The sequence below is a fragment of the Salminus brasiliensis genome, chromosome 3 (assembly GCF_030463535.1).
Source record: "Salminus brasiliensis chromosome 3, fSalBra1.hap2, whole genome shotgun sequence".
Taxonomy (NCBI): domain Eukaryota; kingdom Metazoa; phylum Chordata; class Actinopteri; order Characiformes; family Bryconidae; genus Salminus; species Salminus brasiliensis.
In genome coordinates this window covers 45108475-45128294 of record NC_132880.1, presented here as the reverse complement: position 1 = coordinate 45128294, position 19820 = coordinate 45108475, and the positions used below count along the sequence as shown (strand labels likewise).

General features: G+C 41.9%; 1 protein-coding gene across 4 annotated transcripts in view; it reads left to right on the top strand.

Annotated features, from left to right (window-relative positions):
* Positions 1 to 19820, top strand: part of sdk1a (sidekick cell adhesion molecule 1a) — a 371124-nt gene that overhangs the window by 225242 nt on the left and 126062 nt on the right. For 3 of the 4 annotated variants that reach the window (XM_072676365.1, XM_072676363.1, XM_072676362.1), the window contains exons 6-9: positions 191 to 217; positions 11821 to 11932; positions 13482 to 13672; positions 18100 to 18183. In XM_072676365.1, the coding sequence (XP_072532466.1) occupies positions 191 to 217; positions 11821 to 11932; positions 13482 to 13672; positions 18100 to 18183 (414 nt within the window). The remainder of the gene's footprint in view (positions 1 to 190; positions 218 to 11820; positions 11933 to 13481; positions 13673 to 18099; positions 18184 to 19820) is intronic. The other variant, XM_072676364.1, reaches the window with a different exon arrangement.

Sequence of the window (19820 nt, the reverse complement as noted above, 5' to 3'; positions counted from 1 at the left end):
CTACAACAGCAGAGGCCCATATCAGGTTCTTCATAGTGTTCCTAATGAAGTGCTTAGTGAGAGTATGGTCAGTTGTTATCGATTGATTTGCCATATTCATGTGCTGTATATATAACACATGTACATTTGAAGTGTACTCTGATGTGATGGCTGGTATTTGTCTTTTTTTTTTACCTCTGCTGCCGGACAGCGAGCAAGAAGAATCGAGGATCTCATGGTAAGACATTTTTTTTAGCAGCCAAACTTTCCAGTACATTCCTGGGCACATTCTCCAATAACAGTGTGAGATGTCAGAGGCTCAGAACATCAGTTGAGTTACAGATATAGTTATTCCAGTCATGAAAATGCCCCGTATTGGAGTGAAGAACATTAAAAAAAAAAAAAAAAAAGGTTCCTTTCTGCAGTGTGCCATGGCCGTGATGTGCATGCTGATGCCTCTTCAGAAGTTGAGAAAACTCGATTAAAAAAAGACACTTGACTGGTTTCGCTTACTGCACGGGTACCTCCACCACTGCCATGTGCTGCTTGTTTTTTTTTTTTCTTCTTAAGCTTTTTATACGCTTGAATAATGAATGTGTGACTAATCTGGCTCTATTGGCAGCGGGGGCGCTCCATGCAGAGAAATTGTCTCTGTATTGATTGTTCGTTAGAGACAGACTGAGGGATTAGGGTAGATAGCCTTGCATATATTTATATATATATATATATATATATATATATATATATATATATATATATATATATAATTTCTTCCCCTCCCTTCCACGCCCTGGGTGAAGCGCCGCTTCTGTGCGGACTGACGCGGAACCTTTCCTGAAGGTGATAAGGACAGTCCCAGAGAGATCAAGTCATTACTAACAGTGCAGAAGGCTGACCCGCTGCAGAATCTGTGCCAAGTATGCAGCCGAGGGTTTCCGGCAGGCCGCGGACGTGCTTAATTCAATTATTCCAGAACGAGGCTCGGCCAGGCAGCCAGACAGGCTCGGGAGGAGAGATATCCTGACTTAATATTCATAAACCGATACAATTAACGAAGATAAATGGAGAAACAGGATAGTGGGGTAGCCTTGGAGCCTTGAGGGCAGAATATGTACACTCTTAAAAATAAAGGTGCTACAAATGGTTCTTTAAGCTGGAAATAGAGACGTGTGTGAAGTATCTTTTAAAGGTTTAAAGAAGTCAAGAAGACAAGGTTCTTTGAAGGTTCTTCATGCTCACAGCTCTTTAAGGAACCAAAGAACTCCATTGTAGCACATTTATTTTAAAGAGTCTTTTGGAGGTTTAAATGTGTTGAAAAAATCAAGGTTCCTTAACTAATTTAAAGGTTCTTTACACTCACAGCTCTGTAAGGAACCAAAAGTGGCTCTTCTGTGGCACTGTTCTAAAAGGTTCAAATCTAAAAGGTTTAAATATGTCATCTTTGGTTCCATGAAGAAGCATTATTGAAATTTAAGAGTGTGTGAGGAAAGGTTTAAAAAATGTTTAGGTTCTCAACCAATGTTAAGGTACTTTAGACTCACAGTTCTTTAAGGAACCAAAAAGGAAACACTTTTTTGAAGCGTGTGTGAATAATCTTTTAAAAGCTTAAAGGAGCTGAGAGGAGAAGGTTCTCAGCCCATTTGAAGGTTCTTCACACATACAGTCCTTTAAAGAACCAAAATGGTTCTTCTGCTGAAACACTTTTGGCAGATTATAAAGATTATAAAATTCTAAAGAAGTTGAGAAGAGAAGGTTCTTAACCAATTTGAAGGATCTTTACACTCACAGCTGTTTAGGGAACCAAAGAACCCTTTGTAGAACCTTTATTAGTCATTTAAGGGTTTAAATATGTTAATAAATAAAGATTCTTAAACAATTTGAAGGTTCTTCACGCTCACAGCTGTTTAGGGAACCAGAAATGGTTCTTCTGTGGCATCATTTAAAGAACATCTTTGGTTCTATAAAGAATCACTTTTGAAATTGAAGAGTGTGTGAAGAAGTTGAGGTTCTTAAACAATGTTAAGGTACTTTACACTCGCAGTCTGTTTGGCTTCGTTATGAAACACGTTTTGGAAATAGACACATGTGTGAATAATCTTTTAAAGGCTTAAAGGAGTCGAGAAGAGAAGGTTCTCAGCCCATTTGAAGGTTCTTCACACACCCAGTCCTTTTAAAGAACCAAACATGTTCTTCTGCTGCATTTTTGCAGAACAACTTTTGGTTCCATGAAAATCTTTTCAAATGAAAAAGGAGTCGAGAAGAGAAGGTTCTCAGCCAATTTGAAGGTTCTTTACACTCACAGCTGTTTAAGGAACCAAAGAACCGTCATAGTAGCACCTTTATTTGTCATTTAAGGGTTTAAATATGTCATCTTTGGTTCCATGAAGAAGCATTATTAAAATAATGTGTGAGGAAAGGTTTAAAAAAGACAAGATGTTTAGGTTTTCAACCAATGTTAAGGTACTTTAGCTTAACAGTTCTTTAAGGAACCAAAAATATTTTTCTTTGGCATCGTTATGGAACACTTTTTTGAAATAGACACGTGTGAATAATCTTTTAAAAGCTTAAAGGAGTCAAGAAGAGAAGGTTCTCAGCCCATTTGAAGGTTCTTCACACACAAAGTCCCTTAAAGGTCTTCTGCGGCATCTTTTCAGAACACTTTTGGTTCCATAAAGATCTTTTCAAATGAAAAAGGAGTCGAGAAGAAAAGGTTCTCAGCCCATTTGAAGGTTCTTCACACTAACAGCTCTTTGAGGAACCAAAGAACCATCATTTGTGACCACTCTTAAAAATAAAGGAGTGGTCTCCAATGATGGTGTTTTCTTTTTTATATATATTTGGAGACTGCACCAAATCAAGCTGTGTGTGGTGCCTCCTGACATAGTCTGAGATCATAGGGCATGTGAGATGGTGCTGTTGAACATCTCCCCTGTGACTTCCGCTGCCTTCTGAAGGCACAGGCAGTAAAAACAGAGGCGCTGGGGTGAGGCGAGAAAACTCCAAGCTGCCACTTACTCGAGAGAACCTTTCCCTGCCACTCCCCCTTACAGCCCCCCCTCCAAAATAATGCTCTTCTCACTTTGCACAAATTGTAGCGGAGGACAGCGCTTCCTCTCAACGCTCTTAAGAGCACATGCAAGGCTTCTAATAATATCTGCATGTAGCGCAAAGAGCTGCTCTGTCCACACGTGGAGAAGAGAGAGGGAGGCCTTTGTGCTGAAGACAGTGTGTTCTTACAGACATGTTTGTAGCATCCCAGTCCACGGGAGACTCGAGGATAAAAACAGCATCAACTAAAAAAAAAAAAGAGAAAGAAAGAAAGAAACAAATAAATAAATAAAAACAAATCTTCTTCTCCCAGTGGCTTAGACTGAGCTCATAATAGCTCCTGCACTGTGAAATGTTCTTTAATCCTGGCCATTAATCCTGTGTTTTAAGTGAAATTGGAGGAAGCCAAAAGCTAATAACAGCCTGCAACTTGAAGGAATGCCACGACTCCCGAACACAGCCTACGGAATGGTAATAGCAAGGTTTTTCAGCGCTGAGCTGATCTAAGCTTTGCAGTTTCACTGCACCTGAAGGCTTCCACTTCTTATGACATAGACTACTGCCTCTTTCCCTGCTCTTGCTCAATTTGACATCATATAGACGCTGGACTCTGACGTTGGACAGATGTTGAATTCAAAGTCATATATCTGTCACACCAACACCAACATTGGCAACATCAAGCTCCAGTGTTAGTCAGACGTTACATTTTAATTGAATCCACATATTTTTCAGACACCAACATTGAGTTGACATCAAGCTCCAACATTATTCAGATGTTGAATTTTAGCTGGAAACCAAAGTCACATATCTGACCAAAAGAAGAATTTTAGCTTGAAATCAAAGTCATATAACCATCAAACATCAACATTGGGTTGATCTCAAGCTCCAACGTTATTCAGACATTAAATTTTAGCTGGAAATCAAAGTCACGTATGTGACCAAAAGCAACACTGGGTTGATCTCAAGCTCCAACATTAGTCAGATGTTGAATTTTAGCTGGAAATCAAAGTCATATAACTATCAAACATAAACACTGGGTTGATCTCAAGTGCCAGTGTTAATCAGACATTGAATTTTGGTTAGAAATCAAGGTCATATTTGACCAAAAGCAACATTGGGTTGACATCAAGCTCCAACATTAATCAGACGTTGAATTTCGGTTGGAAATCCAAGTCACTTATCTATCAAACACTAATACAGGGTTGATCTCAAGCTCTAATGTTATTCAGACATTGAATTTTGGTTAGAAATCAAAGTCGCATATCTGTCAGACACCAACACTGAGTTGACCTCAAGCTCCAATGTTATTCAGACGTTGAATTTTAGCTGGAAATTAAAGTCATATAACCATTAAACACTAACACTGAGTTGATCTCAAGCTCTAATGTTAGTCAGATGTTGAATTCCTGTTGAAAACTAAATTCACATATCTGTTGTGGAAATGGATATGGTGACCAAGGGTTTTTGTCTAATATACACTACATGTCCAGATATTTGTGGACACCCTTTCTATTGAATTCATTCAGCTGCTTTAAGTTGCACCCTCTCTAGTCCCTGTAGAGAAGTACTGCCAATAGAATAGGACTCTCTGGAGCAGATAAACAAACATGAGCCTTTTGACACCATGCTGCCTAATGCCAGACATGGGCTACATGGGTATAACCTCCCCCCTTAGCATTGAGCTGTGGAGCAGTTCTCTGGAATGATGGTTGGTGTGCCATCCAATCCCTTTGGGCTGAGTTGGGGGGCTTGGGGAGTTGGGGTGGAGTGGAAATCATCCAACAACCTGACCTCACTCATGCTCATGCTGCTATATACAATCAAATCCCCACAGCAATGCTCCAATATCTATGAGCAGGTTTCCCAATACTTTTGTCCATATGATGTAAGTCATGCTCTATAATATAATATAATATAAAAAAAAAAAACTTAAAATTATAAGTTTATGAATTGTCCCACATTGTTAAAAGTAAGTTACCTCTTAAGGTGCTTTGAGGAACCTTCAAGAAAAGTTTTTTAGAGGAAAAAGGTTCCTTGAAGATTCTTTAAAGCACCCTAAGAGGTTCCTCCACACTAAAGACCCTCCAAAGGTTCCTCAATGATCTTATATTTGTAACAGTGTATCTAGACCACAAAAAGCTATAGTAGAGAACGTGACTGAAATGTAGCATGTAGTTAAGATAACCAGCTAACGTCACTAATTGCCTTTTAGCTGGAAAAGCACACACATGAGTATTTAACTGACTCTAAATGATAAATTCACTCTGTGGAGCTGAAACGTCTGTTCCATTAAATCCATAGATAGTAGAGAAGCAGAGCCTGGCGTTTATTGGTGCTTCTGCTGTAATGCATTCTGTATACTTACCTCACAACACAGAGCAGATCCACCACAGATCAGAGTGAGTATGCGCTGTGGCAGTGGATTACATCATCCATTAGCTGCCTTAGTAGCATTTCAAAAAAAACAAATGCAGAAGATTTATTAGTCATAAGAAACCAGAAGAGAGACAGTATGTATTTCGAGCTCTGTCCATTTGTCTGCTGAGTCATCCCTTCAAACAGTTGCTTTCAAGGATGAACTTCAGAAAGAGCAAACTGAACTGCCTGCACTGGAAACTAAAAATCACATACTGCACCAATAATTTTTTTTGTTGAGATTAGAAATTTTCAAAATGCAAATCATAGTCAAACCCTCTTTTTGTGATCAACTGATCAATTGAATTTTGGGTGGAAATCAAGATCACATATCCCTCCAGAAGCAACTTTGGGTTGACATCAAGCTCCAATGTAAATCAAATGTTGGATTTTGTTTGGAAATCAAGGTCACATTTCCGTCCAAAAGTAATATTGAGTTGACATCAAGCTTTAACATTAATTAGACGTTGGATTTTGGTTGGAAATTATGATCACATATCCGTCCAGAAGCAACATTGGGTTGACATCAAGCTCCAACGTTAATCAGACATTGAATTTTGGTTGGAAATCAAGATCACATTGCAAAAGTAATACTGGAGTGACATTAAGCTCCAATGTGAATTAGACGTTGGATTTTGGTTGGAAATCAAGGTCACATATCCGTCCAGAAGCAACACTGTGCTGACATCAAGCTTCCCTTTTCATAACATTCATGGTTCAGCTGTCTCACTGTCTTATCTCTGGGGATGGCAGAACAACTAGGGGAGGTCCAACATTTCCACAGAGTGTGAGTAACATGCACGCTGTTTATTTTGTTGTTTTAGAAAACCATTCAACATAATATGAACACTGAATTGAGTAAGGAAAAGGGCTGAAAAGGGTAGCTGCATACCCCACCCACAGTCCCCCAACTCCATGGCACCCTCCCATAATACAAAACGATAAATAAAATGTAAAAAATACAAATGAACGTGGTACATAATTTCAGAGCAGTTCACATAACTTTCCCAAAGCCTTTAATGCATCTCGCTTAGCACCATGAATATGAGCAGTTGAAAGTTCCAGGTTGATAACGTCCTCAAAGAAATAAAATCCATTATATCCAACTCAAAGAATGAGGGGTTTTGAAGGAGAGCTAGTAATCTTTAAGTGTCAGTCAGTCCAGTCCTCCAAATTTCTTTCATTTGCACAGTTCAGGTTACAGTTAGAATCGTCCTTCAGAAGAAAGAATTGAACTGACATTGGAATTGATGTCCCCAGAGTTGAGGAACTTTGGTCCAAAAATTCTCTCTGAACATAGTCCTGGTCTTCCAGACCTGAACTTGACTTCCATTATTCCTGTCAACCGGCATTTTTTCATTCAGCTGAGGAAACACTTTGTGAAAAAAAGGAAGGTTTGGGCATACCAACAGATTTGAGCTCTTAGATCCTTTTTACCAAGGTCTCAGACCTTAGTTAGCTCTTTAGGACTATGGCTTGCTCAAACCTTGTCCCAACAATCAGCAGCCATGGGCTCCTCTAAGTTGCTGCTGAACCCTCTGAACATTAAAATAAATTATGCCGACAAAGATAGAAGAGCTAGCAAAGCATTCTCAGGCAGCTGTTCCCTCAGCTGATATTGCAATGAAAAAACTGCAGTTGACATGAACTATGGAGGTCAAGTTGAAGTCTGGAAGACCAAGAATGCTTCCATAGAGATCTGCTTGCAGAACTGTGCAGCGACACCTGCACAAATATGACCTTCATGGAGGAGTCATCAGAAAAAAAAGCCTTTTCCTCATCCTCACCACAAACTTCAGCATCAGAGGTTTACAAAGAAACTATAGATCTATACAAGCCTGAAGGATTTTAGAAACTCCAGTGACTCCTGTGGACTGATGATGTTAGAATAGAACTTTTTGTCCGCAGTGAGCAAAGCTACACCCCATCCTTCAGAGTCCAGAATCCATGGCCTACCTCAAGAGGAGCAAGCTGAAGGTTTTGCCATGGCCCTCACAGTCCCCTGACCTAAACATCTCGAAAAATCTGTGGATAGACTTCAGTGGAGCGATGCAGCAAGACAACTCAAGAACCTTACAGAACTAGAAGCTTTTTGCTTTTTGAAAATCCCTCAAACGAGAGCTGAAAGATTCTGGCGTTGGCTACAAAAAGAGTTTCCAAGCTGTGATACTTGCCAAAAGGGGTTTTGCTAAGGCCTGACCTAACAAGTGCCCAAACGTTTGCCTCAGGGCCTTTTCTTTTTTTGTTATTTTGAAACTGTAGAAGTAAAGAAAAAGTAGTTTTGACTAAAATATTAAAGAGATGTATGATCTTTTACTCACTTAGCTATTCACACTTACAACTTTGTTGACCAGGGGTGCCCGAACCCTTGCATTCCACTGTAGCTGGAGCAGCAGTGTCTACTCTCTGCCTCCAGGTTTAATGGTAACGTTCTAAGTAGAAGCAGATGTTTAAAGTTGTTAGAAATTAATACTGGTTTTATTTTTAGAGTAAATGTACTATTACTATACACCATTCAGCCATAACATTAGTACTATTGAGTAAGTTCTCCACTCCAAATCTGACCCTTCGAGGCATGGACTCCACAAGACCTCTGAAGGCGTCCTGTGGTATCTGGCACCAGGACTAATGTTAGCAACAGATCCTTTAAGTCCTGTAAGTTGTGAGGTGGGGCCTTCATGGATCACACCAGTAAGCCTTACGTTTCCATGACCCTGCTGGGGGTACATTGGGTAAGTTCTGACCACTGCACGGCAGAAAAAACCCCAAAGACCTGCCTGATGTTTCTGAGACAGTGTGACTCTTGTCAAAGGTTTTGCCATGACCCACACAGTCCCCTGCCCTAAACATCCCTGATAATCCCAGATAATACACTTGAGAAGAGCGGTGCAGCAACACAACCCAATAATTTTACAGAACTAGATGCTTTATGCTGGAAAAATGGATGAAAGTGGATGAGAGTTTCCAAGCTGTGATACTTGCCAAAAGGGGCTCTAAAGGCGTCTTCTGGCTTTTAAGACACCATCACCTTCAAGAACTGACCGTTCACTTGCTGCCCGATATAGCCACTTCTTGACAGATGTCACATGTCACTGTAAATGAAGATAATTACTGGTGTCCATTTCAGTGATCAGTGTGTATGTGTGTGTATATATATAAATTAAATAGTAAAGAATCAGAACTGTATTTCTTTTAGGAAAGCAATCAGAGGCTGAGGCTGAACTCTATTTTAAATGCAGCTCCAGTTTAAAGGTTTCAGGCCTGCGCCTCATTTCCTACCTGTCAACACCTTTTAACTGTGATTGGATTCACCATAGTGTGGCCTCTCGTGCCTTATGGCTTAAATAGCACATGAATAGATCCTAACACAACACACAGCTTACCTCACTAGCCTCTGGCTGGCACATGATCTTCTCTTTCTAACATAACCCACTGCATTTCTATCAACCAAATGAAGAATAACTGAATAACTGTTTCGGGGGGGGGGGGGGGGGGGTGGGGGGGGTTGTAGGAGGTCAAGTGTCCAAGTCCTTTTAGACACCAGGATCCGGGTGTTAATCCACTGAAAAGTGGATTTCAGCCTCTCTTTAAAAAGCCCTGAAGTTCAGAAAGTGAAAGAAGTTCAGCTCAGCTCGGTTACCTCCATCATGCGTTTAGTCAAAGTCAACATCAAAGGCTAGATTTCTGCATTCAGCTCTGTAACAGAAGCCCTCATTTCCATATGATTTCAATATTTCAGCTATTCTCTAATTTCCCAGCTGCAAGAATGAGGCTGATTTAATAGTCACTCTTTAATTTTTCACAATTAGAATACAGATAGGCTTGGCTCATTTTAAAAATGTAAAAAGCACATTTTCATGGAAGAGTGACTCGGTATAAAAGTCAAACCGAGGAGGGAGAGGTAGCGCGGCCCTTTGAACCATGGCGTAGGACCAGCGCCAGGAGATCAATTATTCAAAGCATTCTCATCCAAGCGGGGCTGATATGAAGCACTGGAAAACAAAGAGTCGTGCTGGTCGGCCTGGGCGCGATCCGGGGCGGTTTAGGCGGTGGTAGAGCAGACGTGTGGAGCCTCGACTGTGTCTGAGACCTTTCCCCTTCCCTGACCTGCCCACCCCTCGCTGTGGAGCTCATTTTCATTGGTTATGTTAAAATGATGATTCAGAGAAAGTTCAGATAGGCTTGCTGATGTTGTTATCACTGTTATACTGATTTACAGGATCATAACCATGCTTTTATTCTTTAAAAACTTTTCATTTTAGGTTTAGTTTTATTATTGTTTTACTTTTGTTTTACATCTAATGTGTTTTAGAATATAGAATTGGGGTCCACCTATATATAAGTATAAAGGATAAGGATAATTGACAAAGGATAATTGATTGGTTGACTGATTAATGACATCATTACTATCACACAAAAAAATCTTGTGTTTAAAAAAAAACAAAATTACATGAGAAGGAAAAAACTTTCACCTTACTAACTTTCAGTGAGTCATTTAGAGCATTTCTATTGGTCTGTTTCTCATGAATGATTATTTTTTTTACAATATAAAGAACAACTTTAGATTCACAATATGTCAAAAAGAGAAAAATGGCAAAATTGGCAAAAAAAAAAAAAAATTAAATTTTAAAAAATACATTTTTGCGTGACTGACGAAACTAGGTCTGATTGAGTTTAAACCACCTCTTTGTGATTAGAGGAAAGTGTGTGATGATTAAGGCTTTTAGTCTGTGCAGTTCTACCTCAGACATAAAATGCCTTTTTTATTATTTGTTGTATTCAGACACGGGAGACATAATAACAGTAAAACATGATGGACTGGTATGTGACGGGGTGGTAAATTTCATCCAAATAAGGCTGCAATTCTTCACATGATGAAAATCCAGAACTATCACACTTGCCAATCAAAAAAGAAACCATTAACATTGCAAAGGATTTAATAAAAACAGCTTTCCCTGTCTAGTTTGCATGGCGGAGTGGTTGGGTGGAGTTTGATAGAACCCGTTTAACATGAAAAAGCAACAAATAACCCATGTAAAAAAAAAAACATTCAGACCTTGCCTTGCTGTGTTCCTGGCTGCTCCAACATCTCGAATGATGCTGCTTCTTTTCTGCGCTGTAATGTTAAGCAGTAGTACATTATTTATAGGCAAAGGAAGTTAGTGTGACGGGGTGGTGAGTCAAACTGAGGGACGCATGCAAATCATAGCATTTTTTTACAGAATAATAAAGTTTTTATTAAGTATATTGTGTTTAAACTGGGACACACATATAATCCTGAAATTAATAATAAATAATAATAATAAAAATATTATTATAATTAAAAGTAATAACATTTATTTACATGTTGTTTAAGAAGAATGTGTTAGAAAAAGGTCATGTATTAATGAAAACCTGTTAAAATAATATGTTGTGGCTCCTGGACTGGATAGTTGGCGCTCTCTCCCTCATCACTCTTAAGCAATGTTGGCCGGCACAGGCATCTGTTAGCTGATGTAGTGAAGTTGGGGACCCGGCGCTTTCCTCTGAGTGTGTGGGCTGCCCAGTGATGTTTGAAAAGAGGCGGTGGCTGGTTTTGCATGTATCGGAGGAGGCCTGTGCTAAGTATTTACCTTCCTAGTGTCGAGAGCATTGCTTGTGCAGTACCACATTGGCAGCTATTGGCAGCATTATCGAAATGGGAGCTAAAGGGAAAAATTTACAAAACGTTTCTCGTTACGTTTCTCTTATATTTTTTCAAATTACATTAACAGTAAACATCAAATTAACACTTGAAGGAATAGCTTTAAGCTTTAAAAACACATCTCATCAAACGCCGCCGATGTGAATGGCACCTGGGGAGTAGAGAGGGTTAAGGGTCCAACTGTGGCAGGGTGCCAAGTCCGGATATCGAACCCACCACCCTATCATCTATAGCCTGGAGCTCTGGCCGCTGAGCCACCACTGCCCCACTACTGCCCCAAAGCTCCAGCCTCATAGCTGTAGTGTAAAACTAGAGCTTCAGACATCAAACATACCTTAGCTGATTGACTAGATTAGTTATAAGGGGTTATAACTTTAATAATAATAATAAACTTTAATAATTTAATAATTAAAAACTTTAATTATAAGGGGAAATTCTGTAAGTGTGTGTGTGTGTGTGTGTGTGTGTGTGTGTGTTAATGTCTTCACCATCGCTATAAACTGGTTTGACTATTCATAAGATCATGAGTGCAGCTCAGCAGTGAGGCTCACAAAGCATTTAAAGACAAGTGCTCGCGTGTGCTCGCGTCCCGAATGTGGAAAGCTGCTGTGTTTCACAGACATGTGCCTCAGAGTGCTCTTCTCTCTTCATCTTTCTCACCACGCTCTCGCCTCTCCCTCTCTCCCCGCCGCTAGATTCGGACGCCCCAGCGGACCCTGTGGCTCCAGTAATCGTGATCCCCCCCAGAAATACCACGGTGGTGGCCGGGGTGAGCGAGGCCACACTGGAGTGTGTGGCTAATGCACGGTGAGTAGAGCATTAGGGGAACGCCGGCCTCCGCACCACACCGGCCCATTTACTGTAGGTGAGCTCCACATGTTCGCAAGCAGCCGTTCCAGGCCCATTATACAGCACTCGCATGCACACACACATGCACATATACATACACACACACACACACACACACACACACATGCGGCAATCAAAGAGACTACTTTAACGTCTGCTATTTTAAAGCCACTTAAAGGGAAGAAGTGTCAGCCTGGTTTTTCGGATGTACACGTCCTCAGCAGAGAGGAGAGCTGTGCAGACTCGGGACCATTTGTGGTTCTGTAGGTTCTCCTCAACTCTCTCAGTTTCTTTATCTCTCTCTCTCTTACTCTCTCTTTTACTCTCCCTCCCATCCTATCTCTCTGCCTACCTTTCAGCATCCTTCCTCAGCCCTAATCCTCACCCTAACCCTAATTCCTACCCAAACCCTACCTCCAACCCAAAAACCTAATCCTAACCTTCACCCCAGCCCCTTAATCTCAGCCTAATCCGGTCAAACTCCAGCTCCAGACTGGTGTCGGCAGCAGCAGGTCTACAGCAGCAGCAGGTTGGGGATGTTGAGGTGGTCAGTATTGGAGCTGTTAGATGATCAGGACTAGATCTGGACTTGGACTCGTCAGATAAAGTGAAGGACAGCTGAATTCAGAAGGAGTCTTCAGGAGAAGTCTCTAGTAAATGTGAATGATGCTGCTCCATCACTGAGGTGGTGTTGAGGTGTTGAGTGAGAGTCTGATGAGTGATTATTTCAGCTAACAGAGAACCCCTCTCACTCATTCTTTCTCTTTTTTTCCTTTTTTTCTTCATCTCACTCTCATTCTCTCTCTCTCTCTCTCTCTCTCTCTCTCTCTCTCTCTCTCTCTCTCACTCTTTCTCTCTCTCTCCCTCTCTCTCTCTCTCTTCCTCTCCTCTCCATCTCTCTCTCTCCCTCTCTCTCTCACTCTGTCTCTCTCCTTTCTCTCTCTCACTCTCTCTCTCTTTCTCTTCCTCTTCCTCTCTCTCTCTCTATCTCTCTCTCTCTCATCTCCATCTCTCTCTCTCTCTCTCATCTCCATCTCCCTCTATCTCTCTCTCTCTTCTCTTCCCTTTCTTTCTTCGTCCTCACTCTTTCTCTCGCTCTCCCTCTCTCACTCCCTCTCTCTCCTTTCTCTCTCTCTCTTCCTCTCCTCTCCATCTCTCTCTCTCTATCTCTCTCTCTCTTCCTCTCCTCTCCATCTCTCTCTCTCTATCTCTCTCTCTCATCTCCATCTCTCTATCTCTCTCTCTCTCCTCTCCATCTCTCTCTCTCTCGCTCTGGATCATTGTCCTGTCTATACCGTTCCTGTAGTGTATTACTGTGTTATGCTGCTGTTATTCTCTCTCGCTCTCCCTCTCTCCCACATTACTTCTCTTTTTCTTTTGCTCTCTTTCTCTCGTTTTCTCTCGTCTTCCTCCTTCCTAATCAAAGACCGTATTCTCTGAATAAGATTAAATTAATTACGAAGGTTTCTTTGTCTCTCTCTTTCTCTCTCTCTCTCTCTCCATCTAGGCCAGTGGAGAAGTTGATCTTGGTATGGAGGAGGAACGGAGTGGAGGTGGCCAGTGGAGTTGGCTCTTTTGGCCGCCGGCTGACGGTCATCAACCCCACCTCGGCCGACGTCGGTCTGTACGTCTGTGAGGCGTCCCTGCAGGACAGCAGTGTGAAACCCGCAGAGGCCAGAGCCTTCCTCTCCATTATAGGTAACTGTTAGCCCTGCTGCCCAGACACAAACCGCTAAACTACTTTCCGCGGTGAGTGTGTGAGCAGACACGTTCCGTTCCCAAGCGTTGAGGAGAATGGGGGGTGGGGGGGTGTTGGGGGGGGCGTTTGCTGCGTCGCTGTGCATAAAAACCAAAATTACACAGTGTATTAGCAGCACTAAGAGCTTTTTCATCCCTGCTGTCCTCAATGCGAGAGTGACACAGCCATTATTACCATCAGTCACAGACTTCTTTAAGAACCCAGTAATACTGCACATAAGAGTCCTCCTGCAAAACACACACTGTCATATAACCATTGTTCCAGCAGGACTCAGTGTGGACTAAGCACATTCTATCGCTGTGTGTTTGGTTCTGGCTTTTGCATTACACTGTCATTCATTATCTTTGATAGATGGATAGATAACCCAGCTGGCACCAGATGTTAATTTCACATCAGAACGACAGCAGACTGTAATGTCAGACAGATGTTCATTTTCAGTTAAAATAGGAAGTCAGGTTGATGTCAAACCCTAACGTTGTACAGACGTTGAATTTTAGCTGGAAATCAAAGTCACATGTCCATAAACAACCAACATTGGCTTGATTTCAGGCTCCAACATTAGACAAATGTTTAATTTCAGTTACTTCATCATGAATTCAAGCCAACAACATATCAGCATATCTAACTACGTTAGAATTTCACATTGTATGGTCGTTAACATTAGGAAGGTTAGCAGACGTTGGGTTTTCGTCACTGTACCTCATAAACCCAACTAAATGTTGGTATTTCAGGTCAATATGACGTTGGCATGTGGAGCTGAGTGGGCACTCGAGCAGCGCTCAATACATAGACAAGGAGAGCTGGGGAACCAGCAGCCAGACCAAACGGCAAGGCCAACCTAACCCGAAACAGCAGCGTGCTGCTGCGAGCGTGGGTGACTTGCTGGGGCGTGGGTGACTTGAGTATCCAGACCTGAAGCGATTGGCCGTGTCGAGGCTCCTTAACTACCCCCCAGTCCCAGGTGTAACACATGAACCAAATAAACATGAATTAATACACTGAACCAAACACATAAACGTAAACGAGGTGGAAGTCCTTATTTGGGCCTGTGGGCGGCGGCTCAGAAACGCCCCGGGGGAGAGCGCGATTCCCCAGTGCCTGATAATGATGTGAATCTATCAGTTCTTCTTTATATTGTATTAAAATTCCATGATGAATGGACCAATAGAAATGCTTCGGAATTACTTGGAATCAAATATTACATTGACTTCCATTGAAAGTTAACGTTTTTTTCAATATGACGTTGGCATGTGACGTTTGGAAGATGCTGGATTTTGGTTATTTAACAAAAACAACAAGATATCAATGTCAGCTGTCTATTATCGTCTACTATTCTACACCTAATTGCCACTGGCGGTTGACGTTGTCCTGGCGTCCAATTGTGTTGGAGGCCAACTGGGAAACCTCAGTGAACGCTGAAAAAAAAACAAGGCTTTGAATGTCCATACATTAATTCATCTGTATAAATGTCAGCGGTAGTCTGGTGACCTGTCCAGGCTGTTTTTTCTGCCTTGGCCCAGTGTTTCTGAGTAGGCTCCTGACCCTCTGTTATCCTGATCAGGACATCCATTCTAATTAGTAAACCCTTCTACATTAAGCTGCATCTAATGCTGATACAGGCATGCTGTAATACTACACACGCAAATGAGGAATAATATCTGGTGAATCTCACATGAAGATCAGATGTCCAGATGTTTAAATATGTGTCATATGTGTTAAATGTGTGTCACATAAGCACAGCATTCAGTCTTTTAGTCTATCTTTAGTATATTTACAGATGTAGCTGATGTCTACATTCAAAGCATGTTTCCTAATTAGACGTACTTTCTATGAAACGGACATACAGGCACTAATACAATAATAACTCAAATGCAGTGAGTCTGGAAACTGTCCAGGTCGTGGGGTTAAAAACCCTATAATAAGTAGGTGCTGCAGTTGCAAGAACTCCATACTAGGTATTTTTACATTAAGAGCTTTCAAACAATGACACAGCAAATCTCATAATCACACAACATGCACTTTATGTACATTAACCATGCTCCCACATCAAGCTGATGACATTCTGTAGCTCAGTTTGATAGGACTGACTGAGACTGTAAACATTATAATGCTGTGTAGTGTTCCATAAAGAACCGTGTTATTCTATAAGTCCAAATGTTTGTGGACACCCCTTCTAATGAATGCATTTAAGGACTTTAAGTTGCACCCATTGACAGACATTGACAGATTTGCATCTGACAAATGCACACAGACACAGCTGGTCTAATCCCTGTACAGAAGTACTGCCAATAGAAAAGGACTCTCTGGAGCAGATCAACATGAACCTATTGGCACCATGTTGCCTAATGCCAGACGTGGGCTAGAGGGGTGTAAAGACCCTCAGCATTGAACTGTGGAGCAGTTGAACTACCGTGTTCTCTGGAATGATGGAGGGTGCTCCATCCAGTACTTTCGGGATGACATAGAAGTTGGGGATGAGGTGGGATGGTGAACATCCGACATCCTGACCTCACTAATGCTCTTGTCATTAAATGCAATCAGATCTTAACAGCAAAGCTCCTCCAAAATCTAGAGCAGGTGCCAATACTTTTGTCCATATAGTGTATATTTACATTTAAGGCATTTAGCAGACGCTCTTCTCCAGACCTTTTAAAGGTTTAAAGAACCTTCGCTTAATGTAAATGTTCTGTACCAAGTTAAAAATTTCAAACACTTACGCATCTCTATTATAAACATGGTTCTGTGTGGAAACAAAACTGTGGTATCACTCAAAAAAGTACTGTTTAGCACCGTTATAATTATGAGAGTTCATAATTGTTTACCTGTGTAACATCAGACAAACCATTGCTGTCATGCAAAACGTAGTTTCTGTCAGGCCCTTGTTATCACACCTGCCCCCGGGCCGATCCTGAGCCACCGCCCACAGGCCCATATAAGGACTTCCTGTTATTTTGTGTTGCTTCATGTTCAATTGGGTTTGTTTGTTGTTCCTGAGTTGCACCTGGGACTGGGAGCATATATCCAAGACGGCCACTCGGGCCGTGAATTGAATCTCATGGAATCCTTGGATCTCCAGGGATCTCCTTGACTCCCCCACATTTTCAGGTGACAAGTGATCCGTTCTTAGGCAAGCGTTACCACAGTCTGGTTCAAGAGGCAAGCGTGTTACGTACGCTTTCTGCTCATGCTCCCAGGTGACCCCGGCTCAAAGCAGTCGCTACATTCTCAGGGCCTCATTTTCTAATCAGACAGCTGTCTCTCCAGCTACCTCTGTTGGTACACAGAGCTCGGCTCTGTGTACTGCCCTGAGTTTGTATCTGCCCTTTCTGCCCAAGCTAGGCTTGAGGCTTTGTGTTTAGTCCCCCTCTGTTTTTTACATGATGTGAATCTATCAGTTGTTCTTTATATTGTATCAAAATTCCATGATGAATGGACCAATAGAAATGCTCCGAAATGACTTGAAATAAAATATTTTTACATTGACTTCCATTGAAAGTTAAATATTTTTTATCCTTCTGTAAAGTTGCAATTTTGGAGACACATACAAGTTTATGTTTGGCCGTGACATGTCTAAAACTAGGTGGCACCCTTCATTAGCATATTTCTTTAAGTTACTGGAAGAGTGGTGTGAGTATCTTCACACATTTATAAGAGTAAATTCCAGCTAGAGTGCGTGCTGTGGGTGGAGATTAAGGTGGCGAGCAGTGATGAATGTGGCCTGTCGCTGTGACAACCCTCATAAGTCAACAGCTCAGTGGCTGTTTGCCTGTATTATACGTGAGATCTGAAAATATGTATTTATTCATCTGCTTATATATGTGGAAGGTCCACTTCAGTGCGTTGCCAACGGAGCAAGTGACAGTGTATGCAGTTCACGCTAGGTATGCATTCAACAATCCTGAAAGCTTCATAATACCACCTGTCTTCAGAGGCTAGTTTTCATTAAGACTCTTAAAACTGAGCCTCTCAAAGAGCTACAAAAAAGGAAAGGAATGAAGAGTCGATTTCTGTGACTGCAGAGTCGTAGCTGTTGATTACCGACGGATATTCAATGCCTATAGAATATGTGAGAGCCCAGCCTGAATAGCCATCTGTTTTTACGCCAGTGACAAGGCTTAGAGCAGTGACTGGAACGCGTTCATCTTAAAGACGAGCGCGGCACCATCCACCTGTCTGCTCACTGCTGCTTTCACACCCTTAGCGGCTTTACTCCCACACACGTGAGACGCACAAGCTAGACCCTCGCGAACAGAGCCGCCTCTACATCTCAGCACGAACAATGGGCATAAGTTCATTAGGTTTCACATAACTTGAAGTGCACAGCTTGTTGAAATGCCTGTGTTGACTGCTTGTTCCTTTTTGGCAGAGTCTCCGTACTTCACGGCCGAGCCCAGACGGAAGATGATGGGAGAGGTGGAGAAAAACGTGGATATCCCATGCCAAGCCCGAGGTTAGCCCTTCATATTACATCTAGCGCAATCTCTAGAGGTTGGAATAGACTTGGAATATATAGTCAGCATGCATGCTCTTCCGTATGTTAGCCCTGTGGCTCCCATAGCACTTGAATACTTGCTGTACAGAAGTCTAGCAAGGTTCCTGAATGGTTCTTGGCTTGGACACAGGGTTCTAAGAAAAGAAGAAACTGGCCGCTACATTATGTGGAGGTTCCTCCAACTGTACAAAGGTTCCTTACGCTCAGAGTAAAACCTTTACGCTCAGAGTAAAACCTTAAGTACAATCGTTTCCTGATGGTAGATGCATGTACTTTCACTTTAGATGTTGTGAGAGTTACTTGTAGGTACCTTGATGATATTTAGGGATTGTTGGAGACCTCTTTACACAGCTTGTGATCTGCTCTTGGACTGAACTTGCTAGGGCTACCTGACCTGGCCTTGTTTGCAGTGTTTGTACTTGTGTTTTACCCTTCCCAGACTCACCTGCATCCGCAACCTTCTTTCTGAAGGCCTCAGAGAGCTCTTTGAATCTGGCCATGGTGATCTTCTTCACCACTCACTTCAACAACGATCAAGAGAAGCCAGGTTTCTCTGAGGTCTAAAAGACAGGCTCTTCCAGAATAATCCTCTCTAACCATGTTCTGATCATCTGCAGATGATGTTCTGCACCTGGTTCTAATATTTTTTCATTCATTCTTTAAAGGTTCCTGAAGGATCTAAATGTGGTTCTCCATATGTACTGGATTCACAAATATGGCTGCATTCACAGCTGCACTTTCTTTGAGCAACCTGCAAACCTGAGGTCTGCAGTGAATTTAGTAACACATACTTCAGCCTTTGGTTACCTATATCAACCAGCGTATCGACAACGGAATCAGAAAATTGTTAGCAGTGATTTATAAAATCATTACCCCTCTGGAGAATGTCAGTGTCAGTTGCCCATAAGAGCAATAGTGGCCTTTCGGAAGAGTGGCGGGGGTCGTGATTATCCTTGAGAGATGAGAGAATGGTTGGTGGGAAAGGGCCAGTCCCGTTATCGTTATATTGGGAAGGGAAAAATGAAGAGTGGAAATGGTATTGGCTTCCTGCCAGAAATATTCTCCAATGCTCTCTCCTGCAAGTTTTCTAATAGCCCTGAAATGGAAGGTCAGACCAATAGTTAGAACGAACTTAAGATATTTGTCAGTGCTGCGTCCAGGTGTGGCGGTGCTGCAATTACGGAAGTGGAGGCGAGAAGAGAAAGTGATCTGCTCAGCATCGGATGGACTCAGCCAGCCCTGTCCCTCAGAAGTGGAAAGTGGAATCAATCCATTACTTTCCCTGTGTCTCGCTCCTGAGACCATTCACACTTTGGAGCCCCAAGTTCTCAAAGAATCGTATTGTTTGGAGGAGTTTTCTGTCTCGAGGCAGGAAGAAAATCCTGAAGACCCCTGCAGAGCAATCACACAACCTATAATGTATACCTAGAAACTCACAGTGTCCCCCCCAAAAGCTTGTAACATCCTTGAGAGCCTATACAGAAAACCCCATCATCATTCCCCATTGAGGTGTGCTTAGTGAAGTCATTAACTACAGGGCAAAGCAAAGATAAATGATTCTGACTGATACAATGCAGTGGCTTTCTCTTGAAGTA